Source organism: Pantherophis guttatus, chromosome 16 (assembly GCF_059756535.1).
Source record: "Pantherophis guttatus breed Tessera chromosome 16, ASM5975653v1, whole genome shotgun sequence".
NCBI classification, from domain to species: Eukaryota; Metazoa; Chordata; class Lepidosauria; order Squamata; family Colubridae; genus Pantherophis; species Pantherophis guttatus.
Genome location: NC_142078.1, coordinates 5,141,588 through 5,156,019, shown reverse-complemented (window position 1 = coordinate 5,156,019; position 14,432 = coordinate 5,141,588). Strand labels below are relative to the sequence as shown.

The window sequence follows — 14,432 nt, the reverse complement described above, 5'->3', positions numbered from 1 at the left end:
TAGCAGAGAGAGATAGCAGATAGCAGATAGATAGATAACTGATAGAATAGATATAGATAACTGATAGATAGCTGATAGATATAGATAGATAGCAGAGAGAGATAGCAGATAGATAGATAACTGATAGAATAGATATAGATAACTGATAGCTGATATAGATAAATAGATAGATAGCAGAGAGATAGCAAATAGATAGATATAGATAGATAGAAATAGATAGATAGACAGATAGATAGCAGAGATAGCAGATAGATAGATAACTGATAGAATAGATATAGATAACTGACAGCTGATAGATATACATAGATAGCAGAGAGAGATAGCAGATAGATAGCAGATAGATAGATAGATAGATAGATAGAGATAGAAATAGATAGATTAGATAGATACCCTGTTTCCCCCAAAATAAGACATCCCCTGATAATAAGCCCAAACTGACTTTTGAGCGCATGGCAATAAGGCCAAGAGCTTATTTCAGGGTTCAAAAAAATATGACAGGGTCATATTTTCGGGGAAACACGGTATCTTTCCATTGGTATATAATTTTATGGTACTAGTCCAAAAAAAAAATAAAAATTGGTGTTATTAGCTAGTTTTAGAAAATACACTTTCCCCCAAAAGGTTCCCACAATTTTGGCCACTACTGTAGGAGAACCCATAATGATAGCAAATCAACATCTTCAACAGCCTTGGTTATTCTGGAAGTGGAATTGAAGAAATATCTGAAGGTTGGGTCAGGCCAAGTGGAGGTCCATGAAATCACAGTAAGCAAATGTGATGGGGGGGAGGGAGTTGAGTTGGGTGGGGGGAGGGCTGTCGTTCATTGCTCCCAGCAGCTGGTACAGGGCAGGGAAAAGGGAGATTCCTCCCACCACCCAAGGACAGGGGAGAAAAAAAATGGACAAAGGAGCCATTCATCCAGATAACAGCCCATCAAGAAAAACACAGATTTTTTTTTTTTTTACTACATCGAAAAACTGCCAGCAAATGGACAAAAATTAATAAATGGACTCGCAATAGAAAACGCTTTTGTTTTGTTTTTCTAATTAAAAAAAAAAACAATAGTAAAAAGAGCGTTTTGTCTGCATGGCACAGTTTTGGGAAGAGTGACAACCGAACACCGGGTGTCCAAGTTTTGCTGCTGAAGTGATTCAGTGGGTGGCATCGGGAGGTGGGAAAATCCAATTCGTGTCTTCCGCAATAGAATTGGTGCAATGCCTAAGATTTGGGTCTAGAAACGTGATGGCGAACCTAGGGCACACACGTGCCCGAGGTGGCACGCAAAGCCCTCTCTGTGGGCATGTGTTCCAGCTGGTGTTTGCGGGCGCCGGAGTGCTGGAAAACGGCCTGAAAACAGCCTGAAAAACAGCCATTTCAGGCCATTTTCAGGGCGTTTTGGGGGCTGTTTTGGGGCCATTTTCAGGCTGTTTTGGGCCCAAAAATGGCCTGAAAACAGCCGAAAATTGCCTGAAAATGGCCAAAAAACAGGCATGAGGTCACCGGCCAGCTGGTTTTTGGGTTTCAGGTGCTCCAGCGTACATGCGTTCCAGTTTGGGCACTCGGTGCTGAAAAGGTTCACCATCACTGGTCCGGAATGACAGCACCAACCACAAAAATAAAATGGAGTTGAGGCTAGGGCATGGAAGAACTCTCAAATCTGCTCTGGGCTCCTTTTCGGATCAGTTGACCCATCCAACCAAAACTGTCAGAAGTTCTTGGCTGGTCTGCTCCAAAAAAGCAGAAGATCCAATATCAAGAACAGCGATGTCGGCTTGATACTGCATGGAGGAATGGCAAGCAGATGCCCATGAGGTAAACTCAAAAGAGGGAAGATGCAGCGGTGGGCTGCTAGGGGTTCGGGAGAATCTCTAGCTAAGATTCTGTGCAGTTCAGAGAACCCCCAAATCCTGGCTGGTCCCGCCCACCCCACCCTGCCCCTCCCAGGAGTCCCCACACGGCCCGTTTTAGATGCAGGCAAGGGCAGGGCACATGCGGAGGCTCGGGGAAGGCGAAAAACGGGCCTACTGGAAGTTCGGGAAGGCCGGAAACGGGCCTGTTCCCGGCCTCCAGAACTGGGTAGGCCATTTTCGCCCTCCCGGAGGCTCAAAAAAAGCCTCCGGAGCCCAGGGAGGGCAAAAATGCCCCCCCCACCTTGGTGCAGGAGGCGACTAGGCCACGCCCACCATGGCCACGCTCACCCAGCAACCAGGCAGAGGACTCCTTGCTAAAAGTTTTGAAGCCCACCCCTGGCTGCAACCCGTTGCAATCCCTCTTGTCACAATTGGACCGTGTGACGCTTTCGTTCTAGACTGACGTGCCGGCACGTTTGCGGGAAAAGCAGAGACACACATTTTTGTGGTTTCGAGGGAACCCTTGTCTCACGTAATTGTTTCCCCCCCCCCTCCCGGGCCAGCATTTATAAAGCAAACTGACTTGATATTGATTGACAACCGATAGCGAAGTAGAAGAAATGTCAGTGAAGGTTACTTGGTGGGACATAATCCTACTCAAAGGATCTCCTTGTAAGATTATAAAATTATGAAAATAGGGAATGACTTTTAGAAACCTTTCTCTTCCTTTGGCACTAACTGAAATATGACTAGAACTACTCCTAGGACCATTTATTTAGAAAGGAACCAAAAGAATCTGCTTCTTCTACCTCCAAAACAGCATCCAGTGAAAAAGAGGTCACAACCTCCAGAGGCTTTTAATGTCAGGTTACAAATTTTCTCCTCATGCTTAGCCCCAAATCCAGACATCTGAATGCATTCAGAGATGGGAGAGACACCAAAACCCATCTAATCCCAATCCCTTGGGCCTTCGGCCACCAGATTATCCGTTTCCAGACGGTAGAAATAAAACTTTCTACAGTCTTGAAAGTCTAGCTCACTCCAGAAACTGGCTTGTTTCGCACCAAAATATCCTATTTCCCCCAAAATAAGACCCAACCAAAAATAAGTCCTAGCATGATTTTTCAGGATACTCATAATATAAGCCCTACCCCCAAAATAAACATCAGTTAAGATTGTCAGCCAAACGGATGCATTTAGTACTATATTTCCCCCCAAAATAAGCCCTAACCAGAAAATAAGTCCTAATGGATTTTGGGGCAATAATTAATATAAGACCTGGTCTTATTTTCGGGGAAACATAGTCGGTGGCTGCAAATCCAGGCCAAGTCAAATCCTGCCAGTTTCTGATTCAGGGGGCATTATAGGAAATTATAAGTTTCTATCCCTCTAGAAATTCAAGTAGTATCTTCGATGGCTGGGCTGTGCAATACAGTATTGCAGACTAATTCTGCCGATTGCCAGCGATTTGGCAGTTCGATCCTGACCGGCTTCAAGGTTGACTCAAGACTTCCGTCCTTCCGAGGTCGGCAAAATGAGGACCCAGATTGTTGGGGGGCAAGAGGCTGATGCTGTAAACTGTTTAGAGGGAGCTGTAAAGCACTGTGAAGGGGTATATACCCAGTTTCCCCGAAAATAAGACCCAAGTAGAAAATAAGCCCTAGCATGATTTTTCAGGATGCTCGTAATAGAAGCCCTACCCCAAAATTAAGCCCCAGTTAAGATCGTCAGCAGACGGAGGGGTTTAGTACTGTATTTTCCCCAAAGTAAGACCTAACTAGAAAATAAGCCATAAGGCGTCTTTTGGAGCAAAAATTAATATAAGACCCAGGCTTATTTTGGGGATAACACAGGTAAGTCTAAGTGCTATTGCTATTTGGTGACCAGAGACTCCTCTAAGCTTAGTGTCCCACAGGAAGACTGGCTCTACTCTGGGTCTACCACTGAGGTCAGCAGCTATGCACCCTTCCCTTGTGGCCAAGTGAACCCCGTTGCACCCAAGATCAGCCCCTTCCTTCCAACGTCTCTCTTTACCTCCGTCCTTCTTCTCGGCTTCATCACGGATTAGCGGAGAGGTGAGGGTCACCTTGAGGGTTAGCGGGAGCCCTGTTGTGCTACGGATGACGATGGACGCTTCGCTGGGATGGTGTTCTATGTGGTACTTCTCTTCGGTGAGTTTCTGAAACGATACAGAAAAACGGGCTCCGTCAAGCCGCAGACCCTGTCTTATATTTTTTTGAACCCTGAAATAAGCACTTGGCCTTATTGCCATGCGCTCAAAAGCCCGATTGGGCTGATTATCAGGGGATGTCTTATTTTGGGGAAAACAGGGTATCTATTTATATAATCTATCTATCAGTTATCTATATCTATCTATCTTTCTATCTATCTATCTGCTATCTCTCTCTCTCTGCTATCTATCTATCTATCTATCTATCTATCTATCTATCTATCTATCTATCTATCTATCTATCTATCTACTTACCTACCTACCTACCATGTTTCCCCGAAAATAAGACCCTGTCTTATATTTTTTTGAACCCTGAAATAAGCGCTTGGCCTTATTGCCATGCGCTCAAAAGCCCGATTGGGCTTATTATCAGGGGAGGTCTTATTTTGGGGAAAACAGGGTATCTATTTATATAATCTATTTATCAGTTATCTATATCTATCTATCTTTCTATCTATCTATCTGCTATCTCTTTCTCTCTGCTATCGATCGATCTATCTTCTATCTATCTATCTATCTATCTATCTATCTATCTATCTATCTATCTATCTATCTATCTATCTACCATGTTTCCCCGAAAATAAGACCCTGTCTTGTATTTTTTTGAACCCTGAAATAAGCGCTTGGCCTTATTGCCATGCGCTCAAAAGCCCGATTGGGCTTATTATCAGGGGAGGTCTCATTTTGGGGGGTGGAGAAACAGGGTAGAAAGGAGAATCTTCCCGACAGTGAGAACAATTAACCAGTGGAACGGCTTGCCACAAGAAATTGTGGGTGCTTCATCACTGAAGGTTTTGAAGAAGAGATTGGACAGCCATTTGTCTGGAATGGTATAGTGAGCAGGGGGTTGGACTAGAAGACCTCCAAGGTCCCTTCCAATTGTTTAAGCAAAGAGGCGGACTAGAAGACCTCCGAGGTCTCTTCCAGCCCTAGGATTCTGTTGTGTTTCTTTCTTAAGAAGGGAAAACATGGGAAACACAGTGGAAGTGATTTTTTTTTTTTACAACTGGAAACTGAAGCCAGGACATTAATGGTGCATTTACATGGGAGAGCTGGTTTACTGCCACCCTCCCCACAGAAATAACACCGCCTTGGCCAAGATATTTTGGGTGGCAGCCTGGGGCTGCTGAGTTAAGGGATACCCGACACTCCCATCTTGGAGGCAACTTAACTTGTTTGTTTGCGGAGAGATGCTTTCTGCATACGAGCTGAAAGTCACAAGGACGACTGTATTTCCTATCTGGTGCAGGATTTGTTTAGAGGGCAGACTTTTGAGCAGCGGACAGCAGGGGGGGGGGGCTGCCCTTGCTCAGCTCAGAAAAGACACCTCGCCAAGAAAAATGGCCTTCCAAACGCTGCTTCCAGCAACCGGCAGCAAAAGGGGGAAGGGAAAAAAAACAAAGAAACCTGCACTGTTTTTTTCTCACCTTCTCTGGAGACCAACCTGTGTTACCGAGAAAAATGGATGCAGATTTTTAAAACTGCCCCAGTTTTTCTTTGGTTAAGGAAAAAAAAATACACTGGGAAACAGAGGTGGGATTCAGCCGGTTCGGAGCAATTCAGGCAAATCGGTAGCGGCGACGGTGGGACGTAATGACGTCCTATTGAGCCTTGTTTTCGAGGCCAGGCGCATGTGCGAGCAAAGCCTATGCATGGAAGGCCGGGCACATGTGTGAAAGGCGCATATGCACCTAGTGAGCATGCAGAAGACTGGGCGCATGCGCGGAAGGAGCACGAGCGAACCGGTGGCAAGAATATGTGAAACCCACTGCTGCTGACAAACATTTCTTCTATACCCAGATCAGTAGTGGGTTCGCCCCGGTTAGGCAGCGGCGGGAGTGGCTGGAGGCTCCTCCCACCTGCCTGTACGTCATCACGGATGCGGTAGGAGGATCCGCCCACCTGCCTGGATGTCATCACAGAAGGTTCTATGCATACGCAGAAGCGCCCTGTGTGCGCGCTCACAGTTCCGAACTGGTAGCAAAGGTAAACAGAACCCACTACTGGCCCAGATAATATAAAACATGGAGCAGCAACACCCGGGGATTAATTATAAATGCGGGCTTCTCGAGTTTAGCTCACCTGGATTTGGACAGGTAGATTGTCTTTGACGAGGGATAAGAGGGTCTCTGTGGGCTTTTCTTTGCACATCAGGACCAGTTCCAGGTCCATGTCGTCCTTTATCAACAAGCCTTTGGCCACCAAACCAATCCTCATCACGCCGCACAAGATCCGGCCACCTTGCTCCCTGTGGAGGAGGAAATGTCATGTCATTATGATTGGTTGCACAGTCAGCCAGATGTTTAGATTGGATTTGGCAGGTTTTGATCCCTCCTATGGAGACCTTAAGGACGCGGTGGCTCAATGGCTTGGACGCCGAGTTTGCCGATCGAAAGGTCAGTGGCTCAGTGGTTCGAATCCCTAGCACTGCCTAATGGGGTGAGCTCCCGTGACTTGTCCCAGCTTCTGCCTACCTAGCAGTTCGAAAGCACGGAAAAAATGCAAGTAGAAAAATAGGGACCACCTTTGGTGGGAGGGTAACAGCGTTCTGTGCACCTTTGGCGTTTAGTCCTGCCAGCGACATGACCATGGAGACGTCTTCGGCTTTGAAACGGAGATGAGCACCTCCCCCTAGAGTCAGGCACGACTAGCACATATGTGCGAGGGGAACCTTTGCCTTTACCTTTATGGAGACCTTCCCAAAGACCTGAGATAGGCAGATGTGGACGTTTTAATGGTGCTGAAAGCTTCTTCACAGGATGTAAGCTGTTCTAAGCAAAGCTGCCTGCTGCAATTGACCGATGGGGATTTTGTCAATGCCGGTGGTAATTCAAATAATAAATTACAGATAGTCCTCGACTTAGGGCCACAATTGAGCCCAACATTTCTGTGGTTAAGCGAGACACTTGTTAAGTGAGTTTTGCCCCGTTTTATGACCTTTTGTGCCATAGTTGTTAGGTGAATCACTGCAGTTGATAAGTTAGTAACCCGGTTGTTAAGTGAATCTGGCTTTCTCATTGATTTTGCTGGTCAGAAGGTTGCAAAAGGTGGTCACATGACCTCAGGACACAGCGACGGTCATAAATATGAACCAGTCGCCAAGCATCTGAATTTTGGTCACATGAGCATGGAGATGCTGCAAAGGTTGTGTGAGAAACGGTCGTAAGACATGTTTTTCAGTGTCGTTGTAACTTCGAACAGTCACTAAATGGACCATTGTAAATCAAGGACTACCTGTATTATGGTTCACTGCACTGTCAGCAGATTATTTAGACTGGGTCTGGCATTTTTGTCCACCTACTGAGACCTTCCCAAGGACCTGAGAAAGGCTGATGTTGATGCTTGGAGGTTTTCAATGTCTCCTGGCAGGATGTAAGCTGTTCCTAGTAAAGCTGCCTTCCGCAATTGACCAACGGGGATTTTTGTCAATGCCGACGGTGCTCGTAACGGTACTCAAGTTGTTTTGGGGATCGCACCGAAGACTCTCATGACTATGGATGCCACCTCTGCTTTCTTTTTTTGCCACAGTCTTTCTACTTCGGCTTGCAGTTGTTGTTGTTGTTGTTTGTTGTTGTTATTATTATTATTATTGTATTTTGCACCCACCTGCTTGGCTCTCTTAAACCCAGAATGTTTGACAAGAGATGTGCAAGGCTTCAGAGCATGGAGAAATGTGAACGCCAGACTGTTAACTCATTAGAGCAGCTGCTTTGGCTTCCAGAGTGTAACGCAACTCACACCAAAACCATTGTGTCAATAGCTCAGTGACGGGTGGCTGGGATTTCAGAAAATGCTAGACCGGCAGCTCAGCTCAGCTCTCTCTCTCCCTCTCCCCCCCACTTTCTCTCTCTCAAACACACATACACCGAGCAGCTGAAGGGCAAATGGAAGCCGACAGAGGCTCTTACGCAGAGTAGCCTCTTCAACGAGGCAGCTGCTGCTTCTGAAAATCCCACCGTTGATGTAAGGACACGGCACAGCTGGGCCACATAATCTGCCACGTCACCGTTTTTTAACCACTAATAAATTTTGCATTTAAGGCTCCACACCATCCTCCTTCACAGCCACTGTCCCTTTTCTGCTCCAGAAAATCTGGGATATGTTGGGGGGTTTTTCCCCCCTCGTCTTCCTTGTGGCAAGGAGGGAAGGGAAAGGGCTTTGACTCATTGCAGGAGCTTTTAAGTACGCACTCTCTCTCTCTCTCCCTCCCCCTTTCTCTCTCTCTCTCTCTCTTTCTTTCTCTATCATTCTCTTTCTCCATCTTTCTCTCTTTCTCTCTCATTCTCTTTCTCTTGCTTTTTCTTTCTTTCTCTTTCCTCTCATTCTCTTTCTTTCTCTTCCTCTCTCATCTTTCTCATTCTTTCTTTCTTTGTCTCTCATTCTTTCTCTCATTATCTCTTTCTCATTCTCTCTCTTTCTCTCTTCCTCTCTCATCTTTCTCATTCTTTCTTTCTGTCTCTTTCTTTCTCTCATTATCTCTTTCTCTCTTCCTCTCTCTTTCTCATTCTTTCTTTCTCTCTCTCATTCTTTCTCTCATTATCTCTTTCTCATTCTTTCTCTCTCTTTCTCTCTTTATTTCTCCCTCTTTCACTATTCTTTCTTTTTTTCTCTCCCCTTTCTCTTTCTCATTCTCTCTCTTTCTCATTCTTTCTTTTTATTTCTTTCTTTCTCTCTCTCACTCATTCTTTCTCTCTTTTTTCTCTCCCCTTTCTTTCTCTCTCTTTCTCTTTCTTTCTCTCTTTCTCTCGCCCCCTTTCTTTCTCTCTTTCTTTCTCTCTCTCTAAAAAAATGTGGAGAATGGATAGAAAGAGCTACCAGAAGGCTGGCATCATGAAAAGTAAATTAGGGCCAAGAGGTAGAACATCAACCCAATACCATTGAATTCCCATGCATGCTTCCCTACAGTCAACCTGCTCCTTTTAGGGGACATCTGGCCAAAAGCATTAATCCACCTGACGAAGAAAACAGCACCCCAAATTTAGCACGAGCTCATGTTATAAAAAAAAAAAAAAAAATCCAGCATAGAGAACCAGAGGAAAAGAAGCTCCTGGAGTTTGCACCATCGGCAGCTGTTAAAAATGTAATCATAACCTCACACAAAAAGAGAGAGCAAAGGGGAAGATGTCGCACGTTCAATGAACAACTTCTGCCCTTCATATTTTCATTTTCTGGTCTTCCTTCCCAACTTCCTGGTGATGCCTCCTGGATATCTCGTGCTTTAACTAGGCCCAGATTTCTCTTAATCAAGCAGGATCAACTCTCCCCAAATGCCAGGAAGATCTCTTGATTAGTTAGTGTATACTTGAATAATCAAATAACGATAGATTATAACTTAATATAAATGTGTATTATTATATATTAGAAATATATAATTTGGTTGAATGTAATAATTACGATTAGAGACACGGTGGCTCAGTGGCTAAGACACTGAGCTTGTCGATCGAAAGGTCGGCAGTTCAGCGGTTAGAATCCCGAGTCCCGTGTAAACGGGGTGAGCTCCCATGACTTGTCCCAGCTTCTGCCAACCTAGCAGTTCGAAAGCACGTAAAAAATGCAAGTAGAAAAATAGGGAAGGTAACAGCGTTCCATGCGCCTTTGGCGTTGAGTCATGCCGGCCACGTGACCACGGAGACGTCTTTGGACAGTGCTGGCTCTTCGGCTTTGAAACGGAGATAGAATCGGGAACGACTAGCACATATGTGCGAGGGGAACCTTTACCTTTTTACCGGACAAGGAAATTCTGTATGTTCCTTCACGATAATGGTACTTTGGAAAGTGATTTGAAAACATAACCGGTCTCTTCATTTTTTCCTTGGCATCAAGGGTGCCTCCCATCGCATTAACTTCCAAAGTAAGTTACCCCAGAGTTAGAATGTAAGAAGATGTTCCCAGGATTAGAAGGCTGCACATGTGCAGAGAGAGATGCAGAATGGCATTGCTGCAACTGCAGATTATCGATACGACTGCAGGTTCTGCAGGATTTCCCTGGGCAAATGCCATGCGGACGCTTCAGAGGGGCAAAGCGGGGGGGGAGGGTATTTTCCACCCCCAGCCTCCTTTGGACGGTGTGACATCAGCGCCATTAATTACAACTCAAACCAGGAAGCGGGAGGTCAGGAGTGGAGAGAAGTCAAGCAAATTGGTGCTCTGGGACTCCTTCGGATAGCCATCAGCAAATCCATCTTATCCTAAGCATAGATTATTTGTTTTGCGCCATTGACTTTCTATCTCCCCGACAATTTGTTTCGTGCACGCATCGATGGCTTCACAGCGCGTCCAGCCTCGAAGCCCAAATGTGTGGTCTGTGGGCTTTAAAAAAAAGCAAGTTAAAAAACCCCCCAAAAAACAACCAAAAACTCAATGAAGTGGACCAGCTGCTCTGGCTCTTTTGGAGCAAAAACTGACCAGGCTGGGAATACCAAGCTTTCCACTTGGAGAGAGGAGAGGTAGACTTTCTACCCTGTTTCCCCGAAAATAGGACCCAACTGGAAAATAAGCCCTAGCATAATTTTTCAGGATGCTCGTAATATAAGCCCTGCCCCCAAAATAAGACCCAGTTAAGATTGTCAGCCAGATGGATGCATTTAGTACCGTATTTCCCCATAAAATAAGACCCAACCGGAAAATAAGCCCTAGCATAATTTTTCAGGATGCTCGTAATATAAATTTCAGGTTTGGAAGCCGTATTAGGCCGGAAGCTTCCATGCTGCCATCTTCTCATGTGTGGGAAAGTAGGAGGTGGGATTTAGTAGAGGGTTTTGTCTTTAGACATAATAGCATTCTTCCTGTCGGTCAAGGTCAGGCCGATCCGGCATCTGGAGAAGGAGTGGTTGGAGTGATGTCTCGAGATGAGACGGCGGTGGATTGGAGCATGTGATCGACTGAGGACTGAGGGGATGGTTTTTGGGGTTATGATTTACTGAGGGAAAACCCGGACCGCTCAAATTCGGGTTTTCCCAGATGTGCCAGTTTACCTATTCTGGTAAATAGAACTTTGAAAAATGCTTGCTTCAGAGTCTTTACTTGGAGTTGGGTTTTTTTCTGGAACGCTGACATTAAGCCAGGGGGCAGAGGTCGACCCCGAGGCCCCTCGTATGCGGGGTGCCGCAAGGGTCCGTCCACTCACTCCTCCTGTTCAACGTTTATGTGAAGCCACTGGGCGAGATCATCCGTGGTTTCGGGGTGAAGTACCACCAGTACGCTGATGACACCCAGCTGTACATCTCCACCCCAGACCACCCCAATGATGCCCTTGAAGTGATGTCCCGGTGCCTGGAGGCCGTGCGGATCTGGATGGGGAGGAATAGGCTCAGGCTCAACCCATCCAAGACCGAGTGGCTGTGATTTCCGACGTCCCGATATAGTCAGTTGGTGCCATCATTGACTATTGGGGGCGAATCATTGGCCCCCACGGAGAGGGCGTGCAACTTGGCCGTCCTCCTGGATTCACGGCTGTCTTTAGAAGAGCACTTGATGGCTGTGACCGGGAGGATTTTTCATCAGGTTCGCCTGATCCGCCAGTTGCGTCCCTTTCTGGATCGGTCTCCTTACGCACGGTCACTCATGCCTTCGTCACCTCCCGCCTGGACTATTGTAACACTCTCTACATGGGGCTCCCCTTGAGGTGCACTCGGAGGCTCCAACTGGCGCAGAGTGCAGCCGCGCGGGTGGTAATGGGAGCGACATGGTGTTCCCATGTAACACCCTCCTGCGCGAGCTGCACTGGCTCCCGGTGGTCTTCCAGGTGCGCTTCAAGGTTTTGGTCATCACCTTTAAAGTGCTCCATGGCTTAGGACCTGGATACTTGCGGGACCGCCTACTACCACCAATAGCCTCCCACCAGCGGTACGCTTTCATAGAGAGGGGATCCTCCGGGTGCCGTCGGCCAAACAATGTCGACTGGCAGCCCCCAGGCGGAAAGCCTTCTCTGTGGGGGCACCTACTATCTGGAATGAGCTCCCCCCGGAGATACGGAGGATCCCGGATCTGCGCACCTTCCGCTGCGCTCTTAAGACCTTTTTATTCCACTAGGCGGGCCTGGCCTAACTTTCTCCCTCTTTTTAAATAATTTTTAATATTTTTAATATTCAGAGTTTAATTTGTTTTAAATTGATTGGGGTTTTTTAATCTGTCTGGGCCAAACTATTTAATTCGATTTTATTTCTGCTTTTTAAATTTTGTATGTATGTATTTTATTGTTGGCTGTTCACCGCCCTGAGTCCTTCGGGAGTAGGGCGGTATATAAATCAAATAAAAGTAAAGTAAAAGTAAAAGTAAAAGTAAGCCCTACCTCAAAAATAAGCCCTAGTTAAGATTGTCAGACCGATGGAAGCATTTAGTACCGTATTTTCCCCAAAATAAGACCTAATTGGAAAATAAGCCCTAATGCATTTTTTGGAGCAAAAATTAATATAAGACCTGGTCTTATTTTCGGGGAAACACGATAGGTCCATGGGTAGCTTCCTTCCTGGTAGGACGCCTCGTCCTAGCTAATCCAGGCAGAGATTTTAAGCTCTCCTACAACCGCTCATCTAGCAGAGGCCCCCCCACAGCCATGTCAGGTTACATGTTTGAACTCCACCATGTCAGGTTACATGTTTGAACTCCACCGACTTGGAACTGAGCACCAAATGCTACTCAGCAGCCCTCCCTTAAATTGTCTCCTTCGGCCAGGCCGGTCTTGCCTTATTTAACCCGGAGACTCCTCAACTGACAGCTGCACAAAGCGCAGTGGACAAATGCTGCATGTCCTTGGAGAGCATGGGGCAAATGCCCCTCACTGCCAGCCCTCTTTGCTTACTGACTCTGGAAGACAGATAGCACAGCTCCTCTCTTTCTCCATAAACTCCGGCCGAGGAGACCTCAAGATTGCAGAAGGAGATACAAGAGGAGCTGGTTACTCAAGCCTAACCCTGGTTCTTTCCTGGCCACAGAGAAGAAGACCCTGTCTTCTGCCAGGAAGGTGATGTCCCTAATATTCTCCATACCAATGAACCTTCCAAGCCCAAGTAGATCACTGCGCGATGAAGAGATAATTAAGAACAGGGTGGATAAAAATCGATGACACGATAGGGGAGACATGAGAGCAGTCTTCCAATATCTCAGGGGCTGCCACGAAGAAGAGGGAGTCAAACTATTCTCCAAAGCACCTGAGGGCAGGACAAGAAGCAATGGGTGGAAACTCAAAACAATAGCTACCAACCTGCTTCCATGGAGGATCTGTATACTGCCCAAGTCAAAAAGAGGGCTGTGAAAATATTTACAGACCCCTCGCATCCTGGATCCTCAAAACGACGCTATAGAGCACTGCACACCAGAACAACTAGACACAAGGACAGTTTTTCCCCAAACGCCAGCACTCTGCTAAACAAATAATTCCCTCAACACTGTCAAACTATTCACTAAGTCTGCACTACTATTCATCTTCTCATCGTTCCCACCACCCATCTCCTCCCACTTATGACTGTATGACTGTAACCTTGTTGCTGGTATCCTTATGATTTATATAGACTGTTTCCTAATATGATTTGATTGCTTATTTGTTCCCTATGACTATCATTAAGTGTTGTACCTTTTGATTCTTGATGAATGTTATCTTTTCTTTTATGTACTCCAAGAGCGTATGCACCAAGACCAATTCCTTTTGTGTCCAATCACACTTGGCCAATAAAGAATCCTATTCTATTGTATTCTATTCATCAAGGAGAGAAGGAACTTAGAACTCAGGAGAAATTTCCTGACTGTTAGAACAAGTAATCAGTGGAACAACTTGCCTCCAGAAGTTGTGAATGTTCCAACACTGGAAGTTTTTAAGAAGATGTTGGACAACCATTTGTCTGAAATGGTGTAGGGTTTCCTGCCTAGGCAGGAGGTTGGACTAGAAGACCTCCAAGGTCCCTTCCAACTCCGTTATTCTATTCTATTCTATTCTATTCTATTCTATTCTATTCTATTCTATTCTATTCTATTCTATTCTATTCTATTCTATTCTATTCTATTTTAAAAAAAATTGGATTTTTTTTTTAAATCAGATTTTTTAAATTTAAATTGGATTTTTTTATTTAAATCAGATTTTTTTTTTTAGTTTTATCAAATTTATTTTAATAAACTGCTTTTGGAGTAAAAAATCTATCTAAATATAGTTTTCTATTTAAGAAACATTAATAATTTAGTTTATTCAGCATGAAACGGAGCTTAGTTATGTAGCATGAGGAGGCTGTATATTCTGCAATATTGGGACTACTGCGGGATAAGAGACGACAGTTCCTCTTTCAAAATTATGATTTAAATCGAGCTGATTTAAATCACGATTGAAATCACTAGATTTGATTTAAATCCAGCTGATTTAAATC

At 45.3% G+C, this 14,432-nt stretch overlaps 1 protein-coding gene across 13 annotated transcripts in view; it reads right to left on the bottom strand.

Annotated features, from left to right (window-relative positions):
- Positions 1-14,432, bottom strand: part of STRBP (spermatid perinuclear RNA binding protein) — a 94,944-nt gene that overhangs the window by 33,145 nt on the left and 47,367 nt on the right. For all 13 annotated transcript variants that reach the window (XM_087879488.1, XM_087879486.1, XM_087879484.1 and 10 more), the window contains exons 4-5: positions 6,163-6,328; positions 3,885-4,029 (exon numbers count right to left, since the gene is read on the bottom strand). In XM_087879488.1, the coding sequence (XP_087735614.1) occupies positions 3,885-4,029; positions 6,163-6,328 (311 nt within the window). The remainder of the gene's footprint in view (positions 1-3,884; positions 4,030-6,162; positions 6,329-14,432) is intronic.